Genomic DNA, 22784 nt, shown 5'->3' on the forward strand with positions numbered 1-22784 from the left:
GGCACAGCCGGACGCCGAGGGGACTTTGCACCCCAAAGGCAGCTCTGTCACCCCGCTGCGGTGCAGCCCAAGGGCGAGCGCAAAAATGCTCGCTTCTTATCGGCGAAGGGAGGCAGGCACGGTGGGCAGGGTTAGCGCTGGCTTATAAGCAGGCGGCAGCGTTGGGAAGCTCCCTCGCAAGGCTCCTGCACGGATCCCATCACGATGCCCGCGGCTCTGGGGCTGCTGCTGCCGTGGCTCAGCCTGGTGGGTGCCCTGCAGCCTGGGCTGGAACCCCCCCAGTTCGACGCCACCGAAGCTGGGGCCGTTCTCTTTGCCGATGCCTATAACAGAACGGCAGAGATCGTCCTCTTCCGAAGCGTGTCGGCCAGCTGGGAGTACAACACCAACCTGACGACCGCCAACGCTGCCCTGCAGGTGGGTGATGGGATGGGGACATCATGGGGTGGGCGCTGCTGAGTGGGGTCGGCGATCCCCTTCCTCCCCTTCCTCTCCTTCCTCCCTTGTAGGTTCCTTCCTTAGTGTCCCAAGGTGCTGGCACAGTGCTTGGACTCCCAGCCTGAGAATTGAAAGGTTTTCCCCCCAAATTGTCCCTCTGGGGAGACCTCAGCACCACGGTCGTGGCCCCACAGCAGCCTGGGTTTATTTTTAGAGGTGTTTCCCCATTCCCAGCACTTTTCCCTGTCCACCCCTCAACCCCCCCTCCCAGACCAGGGTCAGGTGTCGTGTGTTCCTGTCCCTTCTCCCTCCACGTCCCTGGCACTGTGCCTTGCCAGGGCCCCAAGTGTGAACACACAGCGGGGTGGCACCGGGGCAACATTATTTCATCCCCAGCCCATGGGGACAAAGCTGGCGTTGGGAACATGCTCCAAATGTGGGAAATCTGACATCTGCTCAGCTGGTGCTGGCAGATTCCAGTAGGGAGCAAAGCTGTGGGTTCCTTGCAGGTGTGGAAGGGGTTGGCATGAACCAGGGCTAGGATATGGAGCTGCACAGCTGTGCCTGGCCCCTGCTCTGCTTGGACATTCCTCTAATGCTTGTTGGATGAGGGGAGCTGCCATGGCCACAGCACAGGGACACTGACACAGCATGGGGATATGGGCATGGCATGGGGATAGGGATGTGGCTTGGGGTTATGGACGTGATGGCATGGGGACATAATCATAGCTCTGTATGCAGCTCAGATCTACATGTGCCACCCTATATAGCAAAGTGGACATAGGGTCAGCACAACCCATACGTGACCAACTTGCATTTGGGGACCTGTATGTCACCTTCATGCCCTAAGCACCATCATGCAACCCCAAGCCCAGCCTGTGGGACAGGGACACACACTGTGGGCTGCTTGTCAGTCCATGCAGAGCACAGCAAGGACAGGATGGGAACAAACACTGCCAGGGCTGCTGCCAGCTTGGCAGGACACCCTGTGTGCCCCTGGGGCCTTTTAGGGCGAGCTGATGTGAGGTCTGAATACACACCCAGCTGCTGCCTTTGCAGATGTTGCAGTGGGCCCAGAGACCTCTGGGCACAGTGGGAGCATCCAAGCCACACAAGGCAGTGGGTTTGGAGGCACCTCAGGGGCCTCCCCAGAGCAGCTTGTGCTCTTTCCCATGTTAATAAATACCTGAGGATCACAGCTGTGCATTCACTGTGATGTCAGTGCTTCTTGAGCCAGCCCCACTCCCTTCCCAGCAGCTCCCAGATGGTTTTTGGGATGAGAGGGTAGAGATGGAGAGAACTTTTCTGGCTGCTGTGCCCAAAGTTTTGCCCTCCATGGGAGATGCCCCCAGCAGCTTGCAAAGCAACCAGCACACTCTTTCCCCAGTCCCAATGCAGTGTTAGGAGAGGGAGAGGAGGGGAACCAGCCCCTGACATCAGCTCATCAAAGAGATAGAAAGAACGTATGCTGTGTGACTTGGAGACTGAGCACCAAAGGGTTAACGGGGTGACTCAAAGGTTGAATCTTGGAGAGGGGGGAAATTTGGTGAACCTTGGGCCAGGTAATCCCTGCTCAGGTCTATAGTACAGTGAGGCTGAGCCAGATGTGGGCTCCCCCAGGACCTGGAACCAGAGAAGTGGCCCAGGGGACAAAATGACAGCAGCCCTCAGCCATGCAGAGAGATCCTGGAAGGACCGAGGGGTCTCGGGCAGAGCCGGCAGCCTCAGCTCACTCCACCAGAGCTGTCAGGAGAATTTAGGGCATGATTGGTCTGACCAAACACAGGCGGCTGCTCAAGGAGAAGACAAAACACAGCTGGACTCTGCCTCATGCATCTCCCGGCTCAGAAACAGGGTGCTGGAAGGGATCAGATCTCCCTCATGATCCTCCACACTTTGTGGGGTGACTCCCATGGGTGAAGGGCTCTTGCTGTAGGGTGTCCCTGAGGCTGCCAGTGTGATGTCCCCAGGGAGGCACCAGGATGTCCCAAGGAGGGCTCCTGGGTCTGCTTCAGGCATCTCCCTCCCTACCCCAAGCCACCTCCAGCCCCACTGCACTGCAACTCCCATCCCTGTAACTGCAACTCCCATCCTCCCTAGAGAATGTGGAGATTAAACTAAAACAAACCAGGCTTGTTGGGGCCAGGCTGGAAACGCCACAAGTAACAGCTAATGAGCTCCATAAATCACACTGGGATGGCACAGGGCAGGTGTTCTGCATGTTCTCACTGCCCACTGCCCAGGCTGGGATTCTCCCAAGAAAATCAGTGTTTGCAGGCTGGGTGTGTGGATGCTGCTGCCTGCAATGAGCCTCTTCCCAGAATTGTGGCTGCTGGCTGCAGCTCCAGCTGCTGCTGCCCCACAGCATGGGAAGGGAGGTTGGGGCTGGCAGGGTTGGAGGCTGGAGATGGTGGGAGCCCCAAAACTGAGTGCATCTCCAGAGGGTTTATCACCAAAGGGTACATCTCCAGAGGTTGAAACTCGAGGGGTTGCATCTGCAGGGCAAAGGAGTACTCCACTACCAGGTGAAACCCAAGCTTGGAGATCATAGGACACAGAGCAGGGGTTGCCCACATGGCACGGACACCTCATCCTGGTGTCCCCATCCCACCCAAGCTACATTGCCTCCAAAAGAGACTGAAATGCCACCTCCTTGTCTGCAGCTGTGGATTCAGCTGGAAACTGCTGTCTCTTCTTATAAATGTCACTTGGGGATGTCTCTGTTTGTTCCCACATGTCCTGAGCCCTCTGGCTCGCACAAACCCTCGTGACACTGCATGCAGTGGAACATCTCTCTCTCTCCATGCAGGTCGAGGCATCGCTGGAGGAACAAAACTTCACAGAATTGTGGGGGAAGAAAGCCAAAGAGCTGTATGGCAGCATCTGGAACAATTTCAGTGACCCGCAGCTGAAGAAAATCATCGGCTCCATCCAGACCCTGGGGCCCTCCAACCTGCCCCTGGACAAGAGGCAGCAGGTAGGTAATATTGTTTGTTGGTGAAGCCCTGGAGATGCTTCTATGCTGCTCAGCTCTATGAAAGCCATTTTTCCCTGAGCATCCAGACTCCTCTGATGGCCCTTCATTGTGTTTTGGGGGAATGATGTGAAGTAGGGATGTGATGGAGGGCATATATGGGATCTGTGGTCCCCATCTGGGGCTGCACATGGTTGGTATCAGTCCCTAACATCAGCACAGAGCTACCTGTGAGGAGGAGCCAGAGATTTCCTGCTTACACTGAGGGGCTCTGTGTGTGCCCTGGATACCATCCAACCCGTGCCCATGGCTGGAGGCCAGCTGGCTTGGCTGGCCCTGGGCACAGCCCAGCACTGGGTACATTAGGATGGCCTGAGCCTTCCCCATAGTAGTCCTGAGCTTGCATGGTCTGCAGCTTAAACGCAAGTAAAATGCACCAGGCTGCAATGTCTGTACATCTGTGCTGGCTCTTGGGTTACCTCTCCACTGACACACAGCTCACATAGTGAGCCCACTGATACAATCAATCCTCATAGGAGCAGCATTGGCCCTGGTTCCTTCCTGGAAACCTATCCCTGATAACAGAGAGCATCACATCTCCCCACACATCATCCTCATTTCCCCCTGCTTGCAGCCTCTGCCGTCATCCAGCACCGTCCCCTCCCCTTCAAACACCCTGAGCAGAGGAATGGGGACAGAGAGAGGGACGGAATTTCCTTCCCTGGGAATGAGCTCCCTGGGCACGTTCCAGGAAACCTCCCGTTGCTATTGTTTGCTGTTGTTGAAGTTTGGAGAAATAAATACCCTTCCCTCCTCCTGCTCCTTCTTTAATTTTGTTTTATTTTTTGCCCACTCTGATAAACAGACTGTTCTATCTGATGAAGGGCACTATAAATAGCTGTGCTCCGGGACATGGAGGCTGTACGTGGGTTGTCTGTCCCAAAGAGCCTCTGTACAATGAGTGCAGAAATGACGCTCATCTCCCCCAGAATCGTGTTGTACAAACACACTGGCTCCTCTTCCAGACACATTCATGTGCTCTGGAGGTTGGAAATCTTTGTAAATCCCTTTCTGAGCAGCCTGTTCCCACCCCTTTCCTGCCCCAATGCCTTTTCCCTCCCCACAGTACAACACCATCCTGAGCGACATGGACAAAATATACTCCACAGCCAAGGTGTGCCTTGACAATGGGACCTGCTGGGATCTGGAGCCAGGTAAAGATCATCCCCATCTCCATCCCCTGCCTCCCAGTGAGCACACACAGTGTGCTCTGATCCCCAGATCCTCAGCAGGTCGTGGTTGACAGGGTCCTGGTTCATGGTCCTGGGGTTGTCTTGAGATGAGGAAATATTGGAGGGTCTGGAGCACAAGTCTGGAGGACCATGGCATGGTGGAGATGGGTTGATGGTTGGACTTGATGATCTTAGAGGTCTTTTCCAACCTCATGAGTGGGCACTGTAGGGATGGGCTGGTGGATGGACTTATTGACCTTTGTAGTTCTTTTCCAACCTTAATGGTTCTATGATTCTGTGATGTATTCAACACAATGATGGTGGCACCTCACAGACTTGCTATGGGATGTGCCCTGCTTCTGCCCCTCCTTCCCACTGGGCCCTCATGTCCTGCTTGTCCTCTTTGTCCCAGACATCTCAGACATCATGGCCACCTCCCGCAGCTACAAGAAGCTCCTCTATGCCTGGGAGGGCTGGCACAATGCTGCAGGCAACCCACTGCGTGCCAAGTACCAGGATTTCGTGACACTGAGCAACGAGGCGTATCAGATGGATGGTGAGAGCAGGATGGGGGATATGGGGTGGGCCAGGGGTGGGAATCAGGGCAGTGTGGTGTCCTGCTCTCCCCATCCCAAATGCACAGAGCTTCCACTTCCCCCCTTGCCCAGGTGTTGACACCTTGAGGTAGGAGTAAAATTCCCACTGATGTTCAACAGTCCCAGCTGGTGGGGATAGATGTGGGGTCAGCTCTTTGGGGTTAAAGTCAAGAGTCATCACTGCCTTCCTGCAGGATTCGAGGACACAGGCAGCTACTGGCGCTCCTGGTACGATTCCCCCACCTTTGAGGATGACCTGGAGCATCTCTACAACCAGCTGGAGCCACTCTACCTCAACTTGCATGCTTTTGTCCGAAGAAAGCTCTATGACCGCTATGGCCCCAAATATATTAACTTGAAGGGCCCCATCCCTGCTCACCTCCTCGGTAAGGGCCAGGGGTGCTGGTGGGGCTGGAGAGCTGTAACAGGACTTGGGGGGGGCAGGGCGGGGGTACCAACTATTGCTGTGTTTCACTTCCTCGTGTCCCATCTCTGACTCCACTCCTGCTGTTTTCTGCTTTCAGGCAACATGTGGGCTCAGCAATGGAACAATATCTATGATCTAATGGTCCCCTACCCTAACAAGCCCAACCTGGATGTCACAAGCACCATGGTGAATAAGGTACAGAGCTAGTGGCAACAGATGGGGAAAAAAAAAAGGGGGGGGGAGGCATTGACCATAACATTGAGCCTATGGGGGTGGTTGCCCATATCTGCATGTGGAGCAGCAGAAAAGGCATTTTGGGGGAGGGCCAGGGACACAAAAATGACTCCACTCCCTCTCCAGCAATAGTCAAAGAGGCAGCAGATGAGAAAAGGGCATGATGATGCAGTGGGACCAGTTCTAGTGGCTACATATACACCATCCCACATGTCCCACCAGGGCTGGAATGCCACACACATGTTCCGCGTCTCGGAGGAGTTCTTCACTTCCCTGGGGCTGCTGGAGATGCCACCTGAGTTCTGGGAGAAGTCCATGCTGGAGAAGCCAGCAGATGGCCGGGAAGTGGTGTGTCATGCCTCAGCATGGGACTTCTACAACCGCAAGGACTTCAGGTGTGTGGGTCGTGCAGAACAAGACCCTCCTCAGTCCCCCCTGATGTGATGGTCATCATTTTGGGTACCCCCAACCTGATGTTTCCCTTTATGGGATAAGTTTTCAAGGTATGACACTGCTCTGCTTTCCCTTCCATTGAGTTTATGTTTTCCACATGGAGTTCTGCCATCCTATTGGGGACCCTCAGGGTTTGTTCCCATCAAGAGGTGCATGGGCAGGTCAGGCAGCCCTCACCCATCTCAGGCAATGCTGTTTTCACCCGGCAGGATCAAGCAGTGCACAACAGTGACCATGGAGCAGCTGTTCACAGTGCACCACGAGATGGGCCATGTGCAGTACTACCTGCAGTACAAGGACCAGCCCGTCTCCTTCCGTGGTGGGGCCAACCCTGGCTTCCATGAGGCCATTGGTGATGTCATGTCCCTGTCTGTCTCCACCCCCATCCACCTTCAGAAAATCGGGCTGCTCAGCAATGCTGTTGAGGATGAAGGTATGGCAGCTTCTCTGCAGATCTGGAGGGTTCAAATACTGCCAGTGGCACCAGGAAGGGAGGGGGATGTGCCAGGGTAGGCTGCAGTCTGGCAACACAGCCCAGAGAAGGAAAAGCCCCACACCTTCCACTCATGCTTATTTAGAAGCATAGACCCCTTCTTTTCTCTGAATCCATGCATGGATCCTTTCTTGGCTCCATAGACAGCCCCTTCTTGACTCATGACTACATGGACATTTCCTACTTGTCTCTATGAACAATCCCTTCTTGGCCCATAGAGTCATAGAATGGCCTGGGTTGCAAAGGACCACAGTGCTCATCCAGTTCCAACCCCCTGCTATGTGCAGGGTTGCCAACCACCAGACCAGCCTGGCCTTGAATGCCTGCAGGGATGGGGCATCCACAGCCTCCTTGGGCAACCTGATCCAGTGCGTCACCACCCTCTGAGTCCATTCTTTTCACCACCAAGAGCAGCAGTGATGCTCCCCAGAGCTTGTCCATTCCCTTCCCCAACTGTCCCAAACCTCACAGCAGCATTTCTGTGCTTTATCAGCTTCAGTCTTTCTGGTGTTCCCCTTCCCCTCATCAGGAAGCTCCCAGGAGCCCCTGAGCAGCCCTGCAGAGGTAGCACTGAGCTCTCATGTGCTCCGTCACGAGGACAGTCAGTGGATGACATGTCTGCCTGCCAGGCAGTGCAGCGGAGGAGGACTTGTCACTGCAGGACACTGCCCAGCTTGGCAAGGATCTCCTCCCCGCAGCCACCTCTCAGCCAACATATCAAAGCTGATGGCAGCAGAGGAAACAGTGTTCACAGCCTCCTGCCGCAGGCGGCTGCTTTGCAGAGCAGGGACAGTCCCGGGTCCTCCTGCCTTGTCATTAAATCTGCTTCATGAGGGGGAAGCCATCACAACACAGAAGAGTGCTGGGTCGATGCTGTACAAGCAGTGTGGAGCAGATGGTCCCTGCCTCCAGGCATTGCTGTCTGACTAACGGGTCCTTGGCTGCCACGCCAGTGCTGTGATGGCAGCCAGCAGCCCTTTAGAGAACTGCTGCCAACCCTTCCCAACCCCACAGCTTCAGCTGGCTCTCCAGCTGGTCCTTCTTCAACCTGCCTTTGTAAGGTTTCCCCAGGGAGCAGGGGAAAGCAGATGTCACCACCCGCAGTGCTTCCCATGGAATGGTGGTTACTGTACCAGGTTTGACCCCAGTTCTGGATCCAAACTGTGGCATCTTTTGCTTTGCCATGCCAGCCCTGGGGAGCAAATCCCTTTCAGCCTGAAGACCCTCTAGAATGAATGTGTGCATTAGAGGTATCCTTATCTGAGACATTTTCATACTGAGAGCCAGACTGAGTGCAAAGGAACAATGAGTTTGTCACTTCCAAGTTGTCCCAGGCAGGAGCTGCAGCTAGAAAAACCTCCTGTGTCCCATCCAAGCTTCACTAAAGAGCAAAACTACATGTTGAAATGCTGTTCCAACTGCTCATCCAGCCCTCCTCACCCTGATGGCAACAAAAGGTCTGGTGATCTTAGTGCTGTCCAGACAGGCTCCTTCCCAGCCTCATCTGGACTCTGTTTCCTGCAGAGAGCAACATCAACTACCTGCTGAAGATGGCCTTGGAGAAGATTGCCTTCCTGCCCTTTGGCTACCTCATCGACCAGTGGCGCTGGAATGTGTTCAATGGCCGCACACCCCCAAGTCGATACAACTATGACTGGTGGTACCTGAGGTAGGGCTGGTCACCATGGATGCATGCATGGAGGCTGAGGATGTGAAGGGAGGGGAAAAGTGGCAGAGGAAATGGCTGGGGATGGATGGATGGATGGATGGATGGATGGATGGATGGATGGATGGATGGATGGATGGGTGGATGGGTGGGTTCAGGAATGGGAATTCAGGAAAGTAAACAATGGTGCAGCTCTCTTTAGCACTGCATCTTCCTTTCCTGTTCCCTCCCTTGGTTCATCTGGCTTCCTCTTTCCAGCTTGTATTCTTATTCTCTGTTGTCCACAGAACCAAATACCAGGGTATTTGTCCTCCAGTTTCAAGGAATGAAAGCAACTTTGATCCCGGAGCGAAGTACCACATCCCTGGGAACACCCCTTACATCAGGTAGAGAAGGTGCTGGGAAGGGGATGGGGGTTTGTGAGAGGTGCAGGGATCCCAACTCTTCAGATAGAGACTGGGATGTGTTGGTTCTGCTCAATACACAGAGACCATCCAATGCTTGGGACCAAAAAATGATGGGGAGCAGACGTGTGGCAAGGTGCCTTCAGCCATGCCCTGGGACACATCTGCTTCCCTTTGTCCCCATTGCTCACCTTCACGGGCTTCCTTGGCAGGTACTTTGCGAGTTTCATCCTCCAGTTCCAGTTTCACAAGGCGCTGTGCCAGGCGGCCAACCACACCGGTCCCCTGCACACCTGTGACATCTACATGTCCAAAGAGGCTGGAGCCAAACTCAGGTGGGGACAGAGGAGGGTCGGGACAATCGCCACGGGCAGATGTGTGCGTGGAAGCTGATGGTGTGCAAGGAAGAAAGGAAGGAAAGAAGAAAGGAAGGAAGGAAGGAAAAAGTGGCCATGGAGATGGCTGGAGAAATAGCTTTGCAGATGGATGGATGGATAGATGGAAATTCATGGAAGCACTGGGGTGGGGTGAGTGGTCCTCACCAGAGTCCTGCTATTATCCCCGTCACTAGCTCCACCCAGACAAGAGGTCACTCAAGCATGTTTGGTTCCCATTGACGTATTGGGTGTTAATGAATGCATGAGAATGTGAGGGAGAGTTTTCAATCCCCAAGCACAGGATAGCTGGGGGGCTTCAGTGGCAGTTCTCCAGGTCTGTGTCCCTCTCAGGAACAGTATAAGCCCTTGTGGTATTGAGATTCCATCACTGCTTTTCTCCCATCCATGCCCTAGTCTCATGCCAACTCTTACTGTCCCACTCCATTGCAGGGAGGTGTTGAAGGCTGGGTCTTCCAAGTCATGGCAGGAAATCCTGTTCAACCTCACTGGCACGGATAAGATGGATGCTGGGGCACTCCTGGAGTATTTCAGCCCTGTCACCACCTGGTTGCAGGAGCAGAACAACAAGACCAACGAGGTGTTGGGCTGGCCTGAGTTTGACTGGCGTCCCCCTGTCCCTGAAGGCTATCCTGAAGGCATTGGTAAGGCTAGTATTGGGAGATGCCAAAGGAAATCACTAAACCCTAGGCAAGACAAGGAGGTTTCTGCTGCAGATATGTGAGGGCTCCATGCCAGGAAAAAGAGAAATACTCAGCCTAAGGGTGTTGTTTCCTGGGTGGTTTCATCTTCCATTGAAACAGGTGCCATTTGCCTGCCCAAGTGGGTCTAGAGTGTGTAGCTTGTCCTGATATCCCACCCCCTGTCCTATGGGACGTTCCCATCTTCAGGCTGCTCCCAGGTTGTGGCATCCTTCAGTAGACCTGCAGCTGTGGGAAAAGTTCAAGCGTGGTTTGTCCATGGAAAGATGCTCTTCTGAACAGGACTCCCTCTCTCTTCCCTCGTTTATGTCTTCCTCTAGATAAAATAGTAGATGAAGCACAAGCTAAAGAGTTCTTAGCCGAGTACAACAGCACGGCTGAGGCGGTGTGGAATGCTTACACTGAGGCATCTTGGGCCTACAACACCAATATCACTGACCACAACAAGGAAGTCATGGTATGGAAACAACTCTGGGATTGTATGGGGAAGAACATGTGGGAAGCCATGGGGATGCTGGCAGTTGTGGTATAGCAGGTGGTGCTTCTGTTGATGGCCTGTCTCAGGGATCTCTCTCAGGTAACTTCTCTCCTGTCTCCTCTTGTTTTTACAGCTGGAGAAGAACTTGGCCATGTCCAAGCACACTATTGAGTATGGCATGAGAGCCAGGCAGTTCGACTCCTCGGACTTCCAGGATGAAACTGTCACCCGCATCCTCAATAAGCTGAGTGTCCTTGAGAGGGCAGCCCTGCCAGAGGATGAGCTGAAGGAGGTGAGCTGCAAGGGGACAGAGCAGGGCTGGGTGTCCTTTGCCACTATAAGATACAGGCTTCTCCCAGCTTATAGCAAATGACACTGGGCAGCTGACTCTGCCCCTGCAGCTGTTAAGTGATGGTTTGGGACCTTCTACACAAAGGAGGGGTCATTGCCTCCAGAGTTTCCCACCAAAGTATTGTCAATCTCATCCTGCTGTGGGGTCCAGCTGCTTAGATGACAACAACACCTTGTGTGCTGGCCCAACATGTTCCATTTTGACTCAACTTTGCCTCCTTCTGGGCTCACACAACCTTCCAGGACGGTGTGGAAGGGGGCAGAGGGAAACACCCAGGGGCTGTGTTGTTCCCCAAGAGCAAGAGCAATGATAAGCAGCTCACACAATGTGATCTCCTTTGCAGTACAACACCCTCCTCTCAGATATGGAGACCACATACAGCGTAGCCAAGGTCTGCAGGGAGAACAACGTCTGCCACCCCTTGGATCCTGGTAAGAGCTGGCAGGGAGTTCAGTGGTTCTTCTGCAGCAGCCTTAGGAAGGAGGGATTCTTCACAGGGGCACAGAGAAGGGTCATCAAGGGGCTCTTCAACCCTCTCTATGACATCCCCTGAGCAGTATATAGGGTCTAGCGTCATTGCAGCAGGCCAACCCACCCAACACCCTCAGGCTGACATCATTGCTCTCTCTTCAGACCTCACGGACATCCTGGCTACCTCACGGGACTATAAGGAGCTCCTCTTTGCCTGGAAGGGCTGGCGGGATGCTTCTGGGGCGAAAATCAAGGACAAATACAAGCGATACGTGGAACTGAGCAACAAGGCAGCAGTGCTCAATGGTCAGTGTTCTGCTCCTTCAGACACCCACCATGACCTTGGAACCCTGTGAGCAGGGAATTGAGCTGATCATCCAGATCAGAGCCAACATCTTGTGGGCACAGAGATCCATTTCTCATTGGGTCCACTTCTCATGGGGAAACCTGGGACCCAAGGCTTGCCCAAGAAGGGAATTGACAGCTTCTGCTCTTGCCCTACTACAGGATACACAGACAATGGGGCTTACTGGAGATCCCTGTATGAGACACCCACCTTTGAGGAAGATCTAGAGAGGCTGTACCTGCAGCTGCAGCCCCTGTACCTCAACCTGCATGCCTACGTACGTCGTGCCCTGTACAACAAATATGGAGCAGAGCACATAAACCTGAAGGGTCCCATTCCTGCTCACTTGCTGGGTAAGGGCTTTGCTCAGCAGAGCTGTGTCTCCCAGCAGGAAGAGATTGCTACTAGCCCAATCCTGTGCACAAGCTGAAAGTAACTGGTTGCCTTTTCTTTCCTCTCCATGTCTCCCTCCTGCACTTCCCAGGCAACATGTGGGCCCAGTCATGGTCCAACATCTTCGACCTGGTGATGCCCTTCCCAGATGCCACCAAGGTGGATGCCACCCCAGCCATGAAACAACAGGTCAGTGCTTTCACAGCACTGTCTACAGACCTCCCCTCCCAGAAAGACAAGATTGTCCCCAACCTCCCTCCAGCAACCCCAGGAATCTCCACTGCCCTTCAACAAACCCTCTGTCTGCTTCTCCCCAGGGCTGGACACCCAAGAGGATGTTTGAGGAGTCAGATCGCTTCTTTACCTCCCTGGGCCTCATCCCCATGCCGCAGGAGTTCTGGGACAAGTCCATGATTGAGAAGCCAGCGGATGGGCGGGAGGTGGTGTGCCATGCCTCAGCCTGGGACTTCTACAACCGCAAGGACTTCAGGTAGGGTGAGGGCACACTGCCCCACTGGTAACCAAGATGTTGGCATTGCTGGTAGGAGCTCCTACGGCAGATGAAGGGCAATCCAAACCTACCCTGACTTGCCCTAATGGGTGAAAAAGGCAATGAATACCAGCAGGAATGGGCAGGGGCAGCAGGAAAGGCAGGAAGATGGCCAGAGATCAACTCTATGGAGCAAGACTTGTCCAGGCTGGCATCAGACCTGGGGATGGAAGGGGTACACGCAAAGAGACCAAAGAGAAAATTAGCTGAATGGGGTATAGTCTTTCCTGAAGACTTTCACCCTTTAACACTGCCCTCTGTCCCCTTCCCATCCCACTTGTCCTTATCCAGGATCAAGCAGTGCACCGTGGTGAACATGGATGATCTAATCACAGTGCACCATGAGATGGGCCACGTGCAGTACTTCCTGCAGTACATGGACCAGCCCATCTCATTCCGTGATGGAGCCAACCCTGGCTTCCACGAGGCCATTGGGGATGTCATGGCATTGTCTGTCTCTACCCCAAAACACCTGCACAGCATCAACCTGCTGGACCAAGTGACAGAAAATGAAGGTGAGCTGACATGGGAACACCACGCAGCACAGTGCTTGGGGAGGCAGCTGGAAATGCAGAGGAAGAATGTACCAGGGACATGCATGATGTCTGAGTATCAATAGAAGGGGCAAGATCCAACAGGGACACTATGCAGTTGGGTGGAACGACTCATACAGGGTGGAGAGGTGGCTGCAGTACTGCCTTGTTCACATCTTCCCACTCTGGGCAGAAAGTGACATCAACTACCTGATGAGCATCGCCCTGGACAAAATCGCCTTCCTGCCCTTTGGATACCTCATGGACCAGTGGCGTTGGAAGGTGTTTGATGGGCGGATCAAGGAGGATGAGTACAACCAGCAGTGGTGGAACCTCAGGTATGTTCACATTCAGACCTCTCTTTGGTGCTTGGTCATCATTTCTCTTTGTGTTTTCTCCATGTGGCCCAGTTGGCTGCAATGGGGACATGATGGGATACGTAATCCCTCATCCTGTCCTCACATCCTTCCATAACCCCTCCCAGTCAAGCCCACCTTCTCCTCCCCAGACTGCACTAATTCTCCCTCTCTGGCCCAGGCTGAAGTACCAGGGCTTATGCCCACCAGTACTAAGGTCTGAAGATGACTTCGACCCTGGGGCAAAGTTTCACATCCCTGCCAACGTCCCCTACATCAGGTGAGCAAGCAGAGCTTGGTCAGGGCAGCACCTCTTGAATAAATGAGCCCATGCACAAACATGGACATCCAGTTCAGGTGCAGCAATGCCACCTTGTTTCATGGCTGGTGGGATTCCTGGTGGTGCCCATCCTGACTGAGCGTCAGAGGGGAAGGCTGGATTTGGGAGCTCTCCAACAAGCATGGGCTCATCCCTCTGAGCAGCCATAAGCTCATGTTAAAAGGAAAAGCAGCATCACCAGATTGGGCCAAATTGATGCAGATGGAGCTTCAAAGCCAATGATGCTTCTGATGCTTCTCCAAGTTGAGATTCTGCAGTGAGGGGAGGAGGGGAGGACATTCAGCTCCCTTCACAGCCACTAGCAGGATCTGTCCCCATGTAACCCTCCAGGTACTTTGTCAGCTTTGTGATCCAGTTCCAGTTCCACCAGGCACTCTGCAAAGCAGCTGGGCACACGGGACCCCTGCACACATGTGACATCTATCAGTCCAAGGAGGCTGGGAAGCTCCTGGGGTAGGTCTACGGGCAGGGCAGAGGCTTTATGTCCAAATACCTTAAAGTCAGGCCGTGGCTCAGGAAGCCAGGAGGTAATGCAGCCTGGTGTCCCTTCCCTTCCTTGTTCCAGCCAAGTCCCTGTCCATGGGCTGTGGGCAGGGAGACCCTTGGCTGGGCGCTGCAGCTGTGATTGCAAAAGCAGCCACTAGATGGTAGCTGGGACCCTGGCAGAGGGAAGGCTCCTTCCTCCTCCTCTTCCTCCCCCGCAGCCCCCTGTTCCTTAGGGAAAACAGCCCCCTCACTTCAAGGAAAGTGCCTGCAAAATTAACCCCTTCAACCCATAAAGTGAATTGCATCAGGCTGAATTCACTGGGGGGTGGGGGGTTGCCTCAACATCCTACATGAAAACTTCTCTCCATGCTCTGTGCTCACAGCCCTGTGGGTGTCAGAAGGCACAGACTGTGTCCCAGGGCTGATGACACCAAGAATCCCAAGCCCTGAGATAGGTGAGGGCCACAAGGAACCCACTGGACCCAATTTCTCCCCCGACAGAGATGCCATGAAGCTGGGTTTCAGCAAGCCGTGGCCTGAAGCCATGCAGCTCATCACTGGGCAGCCCAACATGTCAGCAGAAGCCCTGATGAGCTACTTTGAGCCCCTTATGACATGGCTGGTGAAGGAGAACACAAAGAACGGCGAGGTGCTGGGTTGGCCCGAGTACAGCTGGACTCCTTACGCAGGTACAGGTGGGAATGGGCTGGACATGGTCCACAGTGGGGGCAGATTTTGGTCCTCACCGTGGTGGGGATGCGGTTCATGGTAGACATGGAGCTGCTTGACCACCCCAAAAAACACAGGGGGTTTGGATGCCTCTCATTGATTTCCCAGCAAGCTGAGTCTCACAAGCAGACAAGTCACCCAAGAGCCCAACCAAGGGAGGGCAGGTGACCCACTGCACCCAGCCCAGAGCCACCAGCACCAACCACATCCCTCCTTTGTTTTCCAGCCACCGGATTCCAAGCTGCCACCGACAAAACTGATTTTCTGGGCATGTCAGTGGGCACCAAACAAGCCACCGCAGGCGCCTGGGTATTGCTTGCACTGGCACTTGTCTTCCTGATCATCTCCATCTTCTTGGGTGTCAAGTTGTGCTCATCAAGGAGAAAGGCCTTCAAATCCAGCTCAGAAATGGAACTGAAATAAGGCAACCACAGACGGGGGAGCGCAGACAGGGTGTGAGGGTGGGCGACTCAGGCAGCTGGTGGCAATGCTGAGGGCACTTCTGCCCACGAAGCCATGGGTTTCCACAGCCCAGGACTCCTCTCTCCAATCAGGTTGGACTTGTTTTTTTTCCACTATGCAAGAGCCAAAGCAGAAAAGAACTATTTATTTGCCAACGTCTGCATAAAAGGAAGAGAAATACAGGCACCGGCAGGCACGGAGCCATCAGGGACTGCTCCTGTGCCCAGGGGGGACTGAATCCAGCATGGGCCCCCACCACCCATCTCCAGCCCCTGTGCCAGGATGGGCAAAGCCACGGGGGCTTCAAGTGACAGAGGGCAGGCTTGGGAAGGACAGAACGTGCTTCTGATCTCTGCCCATCCCTAGTTTGCCCACTGCTGGGCTGTTCATTTGCATGGATGAGAAATAAACCCATGTCTTGTTACCCTCAGTGCAGCAGCTCTGCTCTTTATCAGGGGTGGGGTATCTCAATGGGATGCTCCAGCACTGAATGATGTGTACTTACGTAAGAGCATGGGGAGGGGGGGATTGGGGGCTCTGAGGTCAGCGATCGCTGCCTGCTCTCCAGCTCTGATTATCTTGGGATCAGCAGTGCTTGAGGCTTTTTTTTTTCACCCCCATCTTTCTTCTGCTTCTGTAAATAAAACTTCGTATTTGTTCTGCAGTGATTAGGTGCAAAACTAATCCCAGGCCAGGGATTATTGCAGCCTTAAAGAGCTGCGGTCTGCTGCAGCCCCGAGCAGGAGGGGAAATAAGGGGATGCAGGATGGATCCTGCTGTCCCTCCCATTGCATTGCCTCCACTCTCAGCCACGTCTTACATCAGGAAACTGAGTCCCCAGAGGCACCCAAGAGGAGCAGAAGGCAGATGTCTGCCCACCCATGCTCAGGTTTGTTGTTGCTTGCTTCCAACCCTCCTCCATCCATGCACAGGACACCCACAGGGAGGGACCACCACCAGTTTCTTCCCTTCTCACCACATTCCCTGGGCTGGGAAACAGCTGCCCCAAACACCCACCCCAAAGCAGCTGCCCTGTTTCCCAGCACACTGATCACTGTCCTTACCCCAATCCCAGCCACACGCTGCTCACAGAACAAAGACCTTGTATCACGTCCCATTGCAAGGTGAGAGCTGGTGTGAAGCCAAGCTTGTTTCCAGCCCCATAGGGCAGGCTGGTGCAGGTGTGCTCCATCAAGCTCAGCTCATTGCTGGCAATTCTGAGCCCCATGGCTCACTTCTGTACAATTAATGAAGGAATGAGGTCTCCAAGGTCAACAAGGTCCTGCCAGCATCATAAGAATTGCTTTGTGGAAAGAAAAAGAGCCACACTGAACACTCATTCAGGGACTGCAATACAAGCTCAGCCCCAACCCAACATCAGAGGATCCACAAGGAGCTGAATGTCCTGGAAGAGGACGTTGGATAATGCCACAGTGGTGGGTGATGGGTGCACTGAGCTGTGGTCTCCTAGAGGAGCACACCACGTTACCTTCAACACAGGTTTAGCCACTCAGTAGGACAGAACACCAAGCTGCTCCATCCCAACTCAAGGCAAAGTTTCCAACCTGAGCTTAAACTGAATGGTTGAGACGTGGGTGGGGGAGCAGGTGAAGTTTTCAGAGCAATGAATAACTGGTGATGCCCTCAGGGCTCTGGTAACCCATCACCAATGTTCTACAAGATACCTTTAAAATGAGGATGATTTCCCTTCCCCATTGTGATAACATCTGGAGAGATTTTGCTGCCTTCTGGCTCCTGCATCATGCTTCCTGCTGGAATTAGGAGGCTTGGCAAAACTGCTCCCTAGGAAATAAAAACAAATAGAAAGGAGTGGGGAAAAAGAGGAGATTCCCTCTCAGTTCACATTGCTCCCTTAAGGGGATCTCAGAAAGCATCACTCCACACTGGCAGGGGCTGTGCACAAAGCTCACAGAGGGAAAATCTGCCTTAAAACCCTACAAATTAAAAGCAAGAATCACGCTGGTTTCCCTTTTCCATCTCAGGGACCCTTTGGGCACAGCAAAAAAAAGCATTTTCCAATGTTTCTGTGCTCATTATCCACACTCAGCGTGCTGCAGGATGGTGGCTGCTGGGGGGGACCCCACATCCCTGATGCTGGCGGGGGCCCAGCCAGGCCAGGTCTATTCTTAGCTGGTGGGTGGCCGGGCAGGGCGTGCAGGGCTGCGTTCCTCACATTCCCCTTCCCCGGGGACAAGGAGCGCCTGGAAACATGCAGCAGCAGCTTGGCAGCACCCTGCACCCAGGGGCCAGCAGCAGGGGCCACCCCGGGTAGGGGGTGTCAATAGGGGTATATGGCACAGGGCTAGGGTCACCGGGCCCCCTATTCCAGAACCCTCATACTCCCCATGTCCCCTCCATCAGCCCCTGGGCAGAGACAGGTTGCTTCACCCAGGGTAGTCCCTATGAATGTTCCCCCAGCTCTGAGCTGCTGCTTTCTGTCCTTGTCCCCCCTGGGCCATGGCAGTGCCACTCCTGTTTCCTTGGGGTGTCCCAGAAATGGGACCCCAAGAAGTCACCTCATCCTCACACCCACCATTCATTGCACATGGGACAAAGGGGACCAGCCCCAATCCTACTTGGGCCAATAATTTCCCCTCCGAGCAGAGAAGGAATTTCCATGAACTAGAGGTGATGACAGTGTGTCACCAAGCCCAAGTGTTCAGCTCTTCTCTCCCTCAGCCAAGGAGGATTCCAGCCAAGCAGACTCACTGCAGACACCAGCAGTCACCTCCTGGCAGCCTTGACATGTGGCCACATCCTGCCTTTACCTGCACATCCCTGCAGCACTGCCTTGAGTTATTGCAGCCTGCTGCTCACCCCATCCATCCTTCTGCTCCCCACATCCACCCTCCTGCTGACCCCATCCATCCTCCTGTTAACCTCATCCATCCTCCTACTCACCCTATCCATCCTCTGCTCGCTCCATCCATCCTCCCAATCCCAAGAACAAGGGAAGAGCCATGATCCTGCCCTGTGCCCCAGTTTCTCCCTCTGTGCAGAGTGCACAAGCAGAATGGGGGGTGAACTGAGCATGTCACATCCTGGAGATGAGCTGCCACAGCTTTTTCTGCTGCTTCTATGTGAGAACTGGCCTCTGCTGGGGAACAGCCCCCATGACCTGGCTTAATGTCACCAAGTCCTTCCCAGGTTTCCAAATGGGCCTCCCCCTCCCCTGTCCATCCCTGGAGCATCTCCCAACAGCCAAGGGCACAAACACTACCAGGCAGGCAGGATGCTTGTGCCTATTCAGAGACAGCTCTGCTGGCTGCCAGCAGTCCTATCTTTCTGTCCTCAGCCTCACTCTCTGGCTGTGTTTGCAGCCCAGCTCTAATTACAGCAATGTGGAGGAACACCAGCTCACAGTTGGCAAACATTTCTCCCGGCAGGCGTCAGCCAGCAGCTGCAGTGTTGGGATTTGGGTGGTTGCCCATCCTCACCAAGCCCTGTGTCCCCATCCTGCCACTCCATACCCAATCCCATTCCCTCAACCCACTGCCTGCCCTGTGACTGCAGGTGTGTTGTACCTCCCTGCACAGTGCAAATATTTTATTTCCTGGTGTTATCCTACACAGTCCTTCAGCTCGCTGCCTGCCGGGCAAACCAAACATGCCCTGATTGAACCCAGACTCTGCAGGAACAGATGGTTTGATGGGGTTTGCTGGTGCAGGACCAGGAGGGGAGGGCACCCAGCACCTGGTCATCCCAGGAAATAGGGAAGTTTTCCATTGATTGCTTGGGGTGTGGGAAGGAAGGAAAGAAGGGGAAAGGAGTGAAACCTCAAAAATGATGTCTGAGGAGGAGGAAAGAACTGAGCAAAGGAGGAGGAGGAGAAGAGCAGAGCAGGGAGAGAGGATTAATGCTCAGTTGAATTAGAGGGAGCCCTTCAGCTGTCTTGAACAGCAGGATAATTTGCCCAGAGACCCCAGTTCTTCCTATTTGGGATAGAATGTAAGCTCAGGATTAACTGCAAACATATGTTTAAGTCCCAGAGAAGCCCAGGGAATTGAAAGAAGCCTGGGCATAAAGCACTCCTGAGGGCATAGGCTCACTGCCTCGTGGATGAACTGGTTTTGCTGGGATGATATGGGAGACTGGGAGAGCCATGGGGGCAATGGGAGAATGATGGGAGCAGTGGGAGAACCAGTGGAGATTAGAGAGCCATGGGGTCACTTGAAAAGTCACAGGGGCAATGGAAGAGCCATGAGTGCAGTGGGAGAGCCAGTGGGGGACTCTTAAAGCCAATAGGGAGCTGGTAGAGCCATGGGAGCACTGGAAGAGACAATGGGTGATTGGGATACCCATTAGTGCACTGGGAGAGACACTGTGGGCAGTGGGAGAGCCAGTGGGGGATTGGGAGAGCTATGGGGGGCACTAGGAGAGCCATGGGGGCACTGAGAGGTTCCTGGAGCTCAGTCAAAAATAACCTGAGAGAATGACAGGATGCATCTCCAGCTGCAAGGGCTGCATGGGGAAGAGGTTCAGTAGAAAGCTTTTCCAACAGATGAGATCTCCTGATCAGATGAGATCAGGCCAGAGAAATGAGGACCTGAAGAGGCTCCACCTGACATGGCCAGAGGGAAACAAAGCTTCCCAGGCTGTACCATAGACCCCAGTCTGGTGGAGGGGCTGGGGGCCTTTCCTGTGCTCCCTCCCATGCCCAAATCCCACCCCTGGTGCCCCCAATCTCCCCTGTGTGCACTTGCTCACCTCTGGGGAGGGCTGGGAGCCGACACGTGCCCACATCATTGGGCACATCCACATCCACGTGATGTGTCCACAAACAGTCCGGGCTGATTTATGGGATGAGAGGAGGGCAGGAGGCCAACCTTAAATCCTGACTACCCAGTGATTAATAATCAGAATTATGATCATATTAGCCATAAAAATAATAGTTTTCTTTCCCTTGCAGAACCGGTCACCCAGGAATCTCTGAGCAGTTTCATAAGGCTGAGTGACCGACGTCCCTATTTTCTAGTGAGGAAATTGCAGCGCAGAGCTGTCTCCCTCGAGTCACCCAGTATATCAACAAGAAAACAGAGGAGGCAGGAGCCTGGACTCTGTGTCCCTCTCCCTCCCCCATGCTATTAAGCTGCATCTCTGTAATATAGAGCAAAATATCCTCCACGACTCGCAGTAAATCATGGCAGAGGCAGTGTGCAGAGTGGATGGGGGGGAAGATAATGGGTTTTTCACCCTCTTCAACAATGGAATAAGTTTTTCTCTGCTGGGGGAAGGCTGGCTTCTATGACAGGCAGAGATAAAAGCAGCAGCAGTGCTCTGAAACGGGCTTTCAGGGCTCCTGGCTGTGCCCACCTGCTCTCATTGCTGGCCAAGGGACAAGAGGCAGCTCAGGTGGGCACTGCTGTGGGTCAAGTGCCCCATGGCAGCCACCCAGTCCCTGTGAGTATTCCTGAGGTGCTCTGGAATATTAATTGAAAATCCCAGCAAAATACTCCTGCTGATGATAATGGACCATAATCCTCTTAGACCAATTTCATGCCTGAAAAATTGTGCATAGCAAAATAATAATAAAAAGCCCCTCAGTGGACACTGTCCTTAGTAATGGGCCCAGGGGAAGAGGGCTGGCCAGGGGGGATTGCTCAGGAAGGGAAGGGAGGTGGTCCTCTTGGCCTTCTTTACATATAGAGAGATGGGCAGAAGTGCTGAGATCGGGGATCCGTCTGAACATCAGCTCTGGTAGGGCAGCGTTGGTCCCTGTGTCCCATCTGGGTCCTCACTGGGACCCCACAGAGCTCATGGGGCTGGATGACCTGGGGCCCAAGTGTAGCCCCTGGATCGCTCACATCCCACGGATCCCCAGTGTCACTCGTGTCACCTACAGACCTTCTGTACCCACAGAGCCTCCTACCGGGCCAGGTTCCTCCCGGTCCGAGTGTCCCCGTCCCAGTACTGCGAACCCCCCCGGTCCTTTCGGACCTTCAGCACCGCAGGAGTGGACAGCGCCGGACGCGTGGCCCCGCCCGGAGTCCAGCGCCCCCCCCCCCACCTCCCCCTAAACCTCTCCTACCCCCGGTACCCCCCAGTGAACGCCCGGGAACCCCCTGCAGACCCCCGACACTTCTTTCCTTACACCCCCGGCCCCACATTCACCTCCAAGCCCCTGCAGCCCTGTACCCCAGCCCCCCACTCCCAACGTCCTCCCCCCTGCTTCTTGCACCCCTGCATCCCTGCATCTCTTTCTCTGCCCTCGCACTCCTCCCCGCACCTCCCCCGGACCTTGGTACGACCTGCACACCTCCCTCCACCCCCAACACTCCGGAGACCACCCCCACTGCCCCCTGTACCCCAAGAACCCCACTTCCAGCATCACGAGGATCTCAACTCCAACACCCCAAGGACCCACTTCCATCGCCCTTAGAACACAAGAATCCCACCAACATCATCTCCAATACCCTAAGAAATTCACCCTCATCATCTCCAGCACCCCAATAACCCTACCCCTGTCAGCCTCAGAACCCCCAAGCCCATCATCTTCTAACACCCCAAGGATCACCTCTATCAGCTCCATTACCACTAGCACACAAGGGCCACATCTCCATCACCTCCATTACTTTAAGAGCCCCACCTCCAGCACCTCCAACACCTCCATCACTTCCAACATCTCAAGGACCCTACCTCCATCACCCTAGCACACAAGAACCCCATCTCCATCATCTCTATTACCCTAAGGACCCCACTTCTGCCACCTCCAGCACTCCAAGAACCCCACTTCCAACATACCCAGCACCCCGATGTCCCAGCATCCCCAAGACTTCGTCTCAATCACCTACATCACATGATGGATCCCACTTCCATCACCCCAAGGACCCCACCTCCAACATCCCCAGCACCCACCTGCTCCCCCCGCCCCAACACTCCACCCCGGAGCCCCCCACGCTGCGGGACCGACGCCAGGAAGTGCCAGGAGGTTCAGGGGGTACCAAGCGATACCGAGGGAAGCGTGGGGAGCACCGAGGGGTTCCGAGGAGCGTAGGAAGAAGCCCCCCATCCTCCAGCTGTTGCTGTGTGAACCACCCCGGGCCGGGACAGCGGTGACTAAGCACTTTGGGGATTTCTCCTCTCATTATTTTATTCTCTTATTTCCCCCTTTTTCAAGCGGAGCCTCCTCCTTTATCCTCCCCCCCCCCCCCCCCCTTTCGCCCTCCTCTCCCCTCCACCCCTCCCTCCCTCCATCCTCATCCTCCCCGGCCGCCCCCGCCCGGGGCCGGGCTGGCAGTGCGGGCGGAGGGGTTC

General features: G+C 54.5%; 1 protein-coding gene across 2 annotated transcripts; it reads left to right on the plus strand.

The window, feature by feature from the left end:
• ACE (angiotensin I converting enzyme) lies at positions 1–15939 on the plus strand. Of its 2 annotated transcripts, XM_015885889.3 has the most exons (25): positions 1–417; positions 3248–3415; positions 4539–4626; positions 5057–5200; positions 5435–5626; positions 5765–5862; positions 6124–6296; positions 6564–6787; positions 8372–8516; positions 8801–8899; positions 9130–9252; positions 9745–9956; positions 10334–10470; positions 10625–10783; positions 11187–11274; positions 11477–11620; positions 11822–12013; positions 12145–12242; positions 12371–12543; positions 12895–13118; positions 13330–13474; positions 13674–13772; positions 14163–14285; positions 14820–15007; positions 15274–15939. In XM_015885889.3, exons 1-25 carry the CDS (start codon positions 205–207, stop codon positions 15468–15470), a joined length of 3846 nt encoding a protein of 1281 aa, XP_015741375.1. In that variant the 5' UTR covers positions 1–204; the 3' UTR covers positions 15471–15939. The 2 variants fall into 2 exon arrangements, with proteins under 2 accessions (XP_015741375.1, XP_085379938.1); XM_085523812.1 differs by lacking the exons at positions 1–417; positions 3248–3415; positions 4539–4626; ... (6 more) ...; positions 8801–8899; positions 9130–9252 and adding an exon at positions 9298–9444.
• The last annotated feature ends 6845 nt before the right edge of the window (positions 15940–22784 follow it).

This window comes from Coturnix japonica, chromosome 24, assembly GCF_054131305.1.
Source record: "Coturnix japonica strain WE chromosome 24, WE-NBRP24, whole genome shotgun sequence".
NCBI lineage: Eukaryota > Metazoa > Chordata > Aves > Galliformes > Phasianidae > Coturnix > Coturnix japonica.

Excerpts from the sequence above, each read along its gene's own strand:
- ACE (XM_015885889.3), top strand. The coding sequence starts at position 205 with ATGCCCGCGGCTCTGGGGCTGCTGCTGCCGTGGCTCAGCCTGGTGGGT. Across the intron at positions 418-3,247 it reads CCGCCAACGCTGCCCTGCAG|GTCGAGGCATCGCTGGAGGA; the intron begins GTGGGTGATGGG and ends CTCTCCATGCAG. Across the intron at positions 9,957-10,333 it reads AGGCTATCCTGAAGGCATTG|ATAAAATAGTAGATGAAGCA; the intron begins GTAAGGCTAGTA and ends GTCTTCCTCTAG.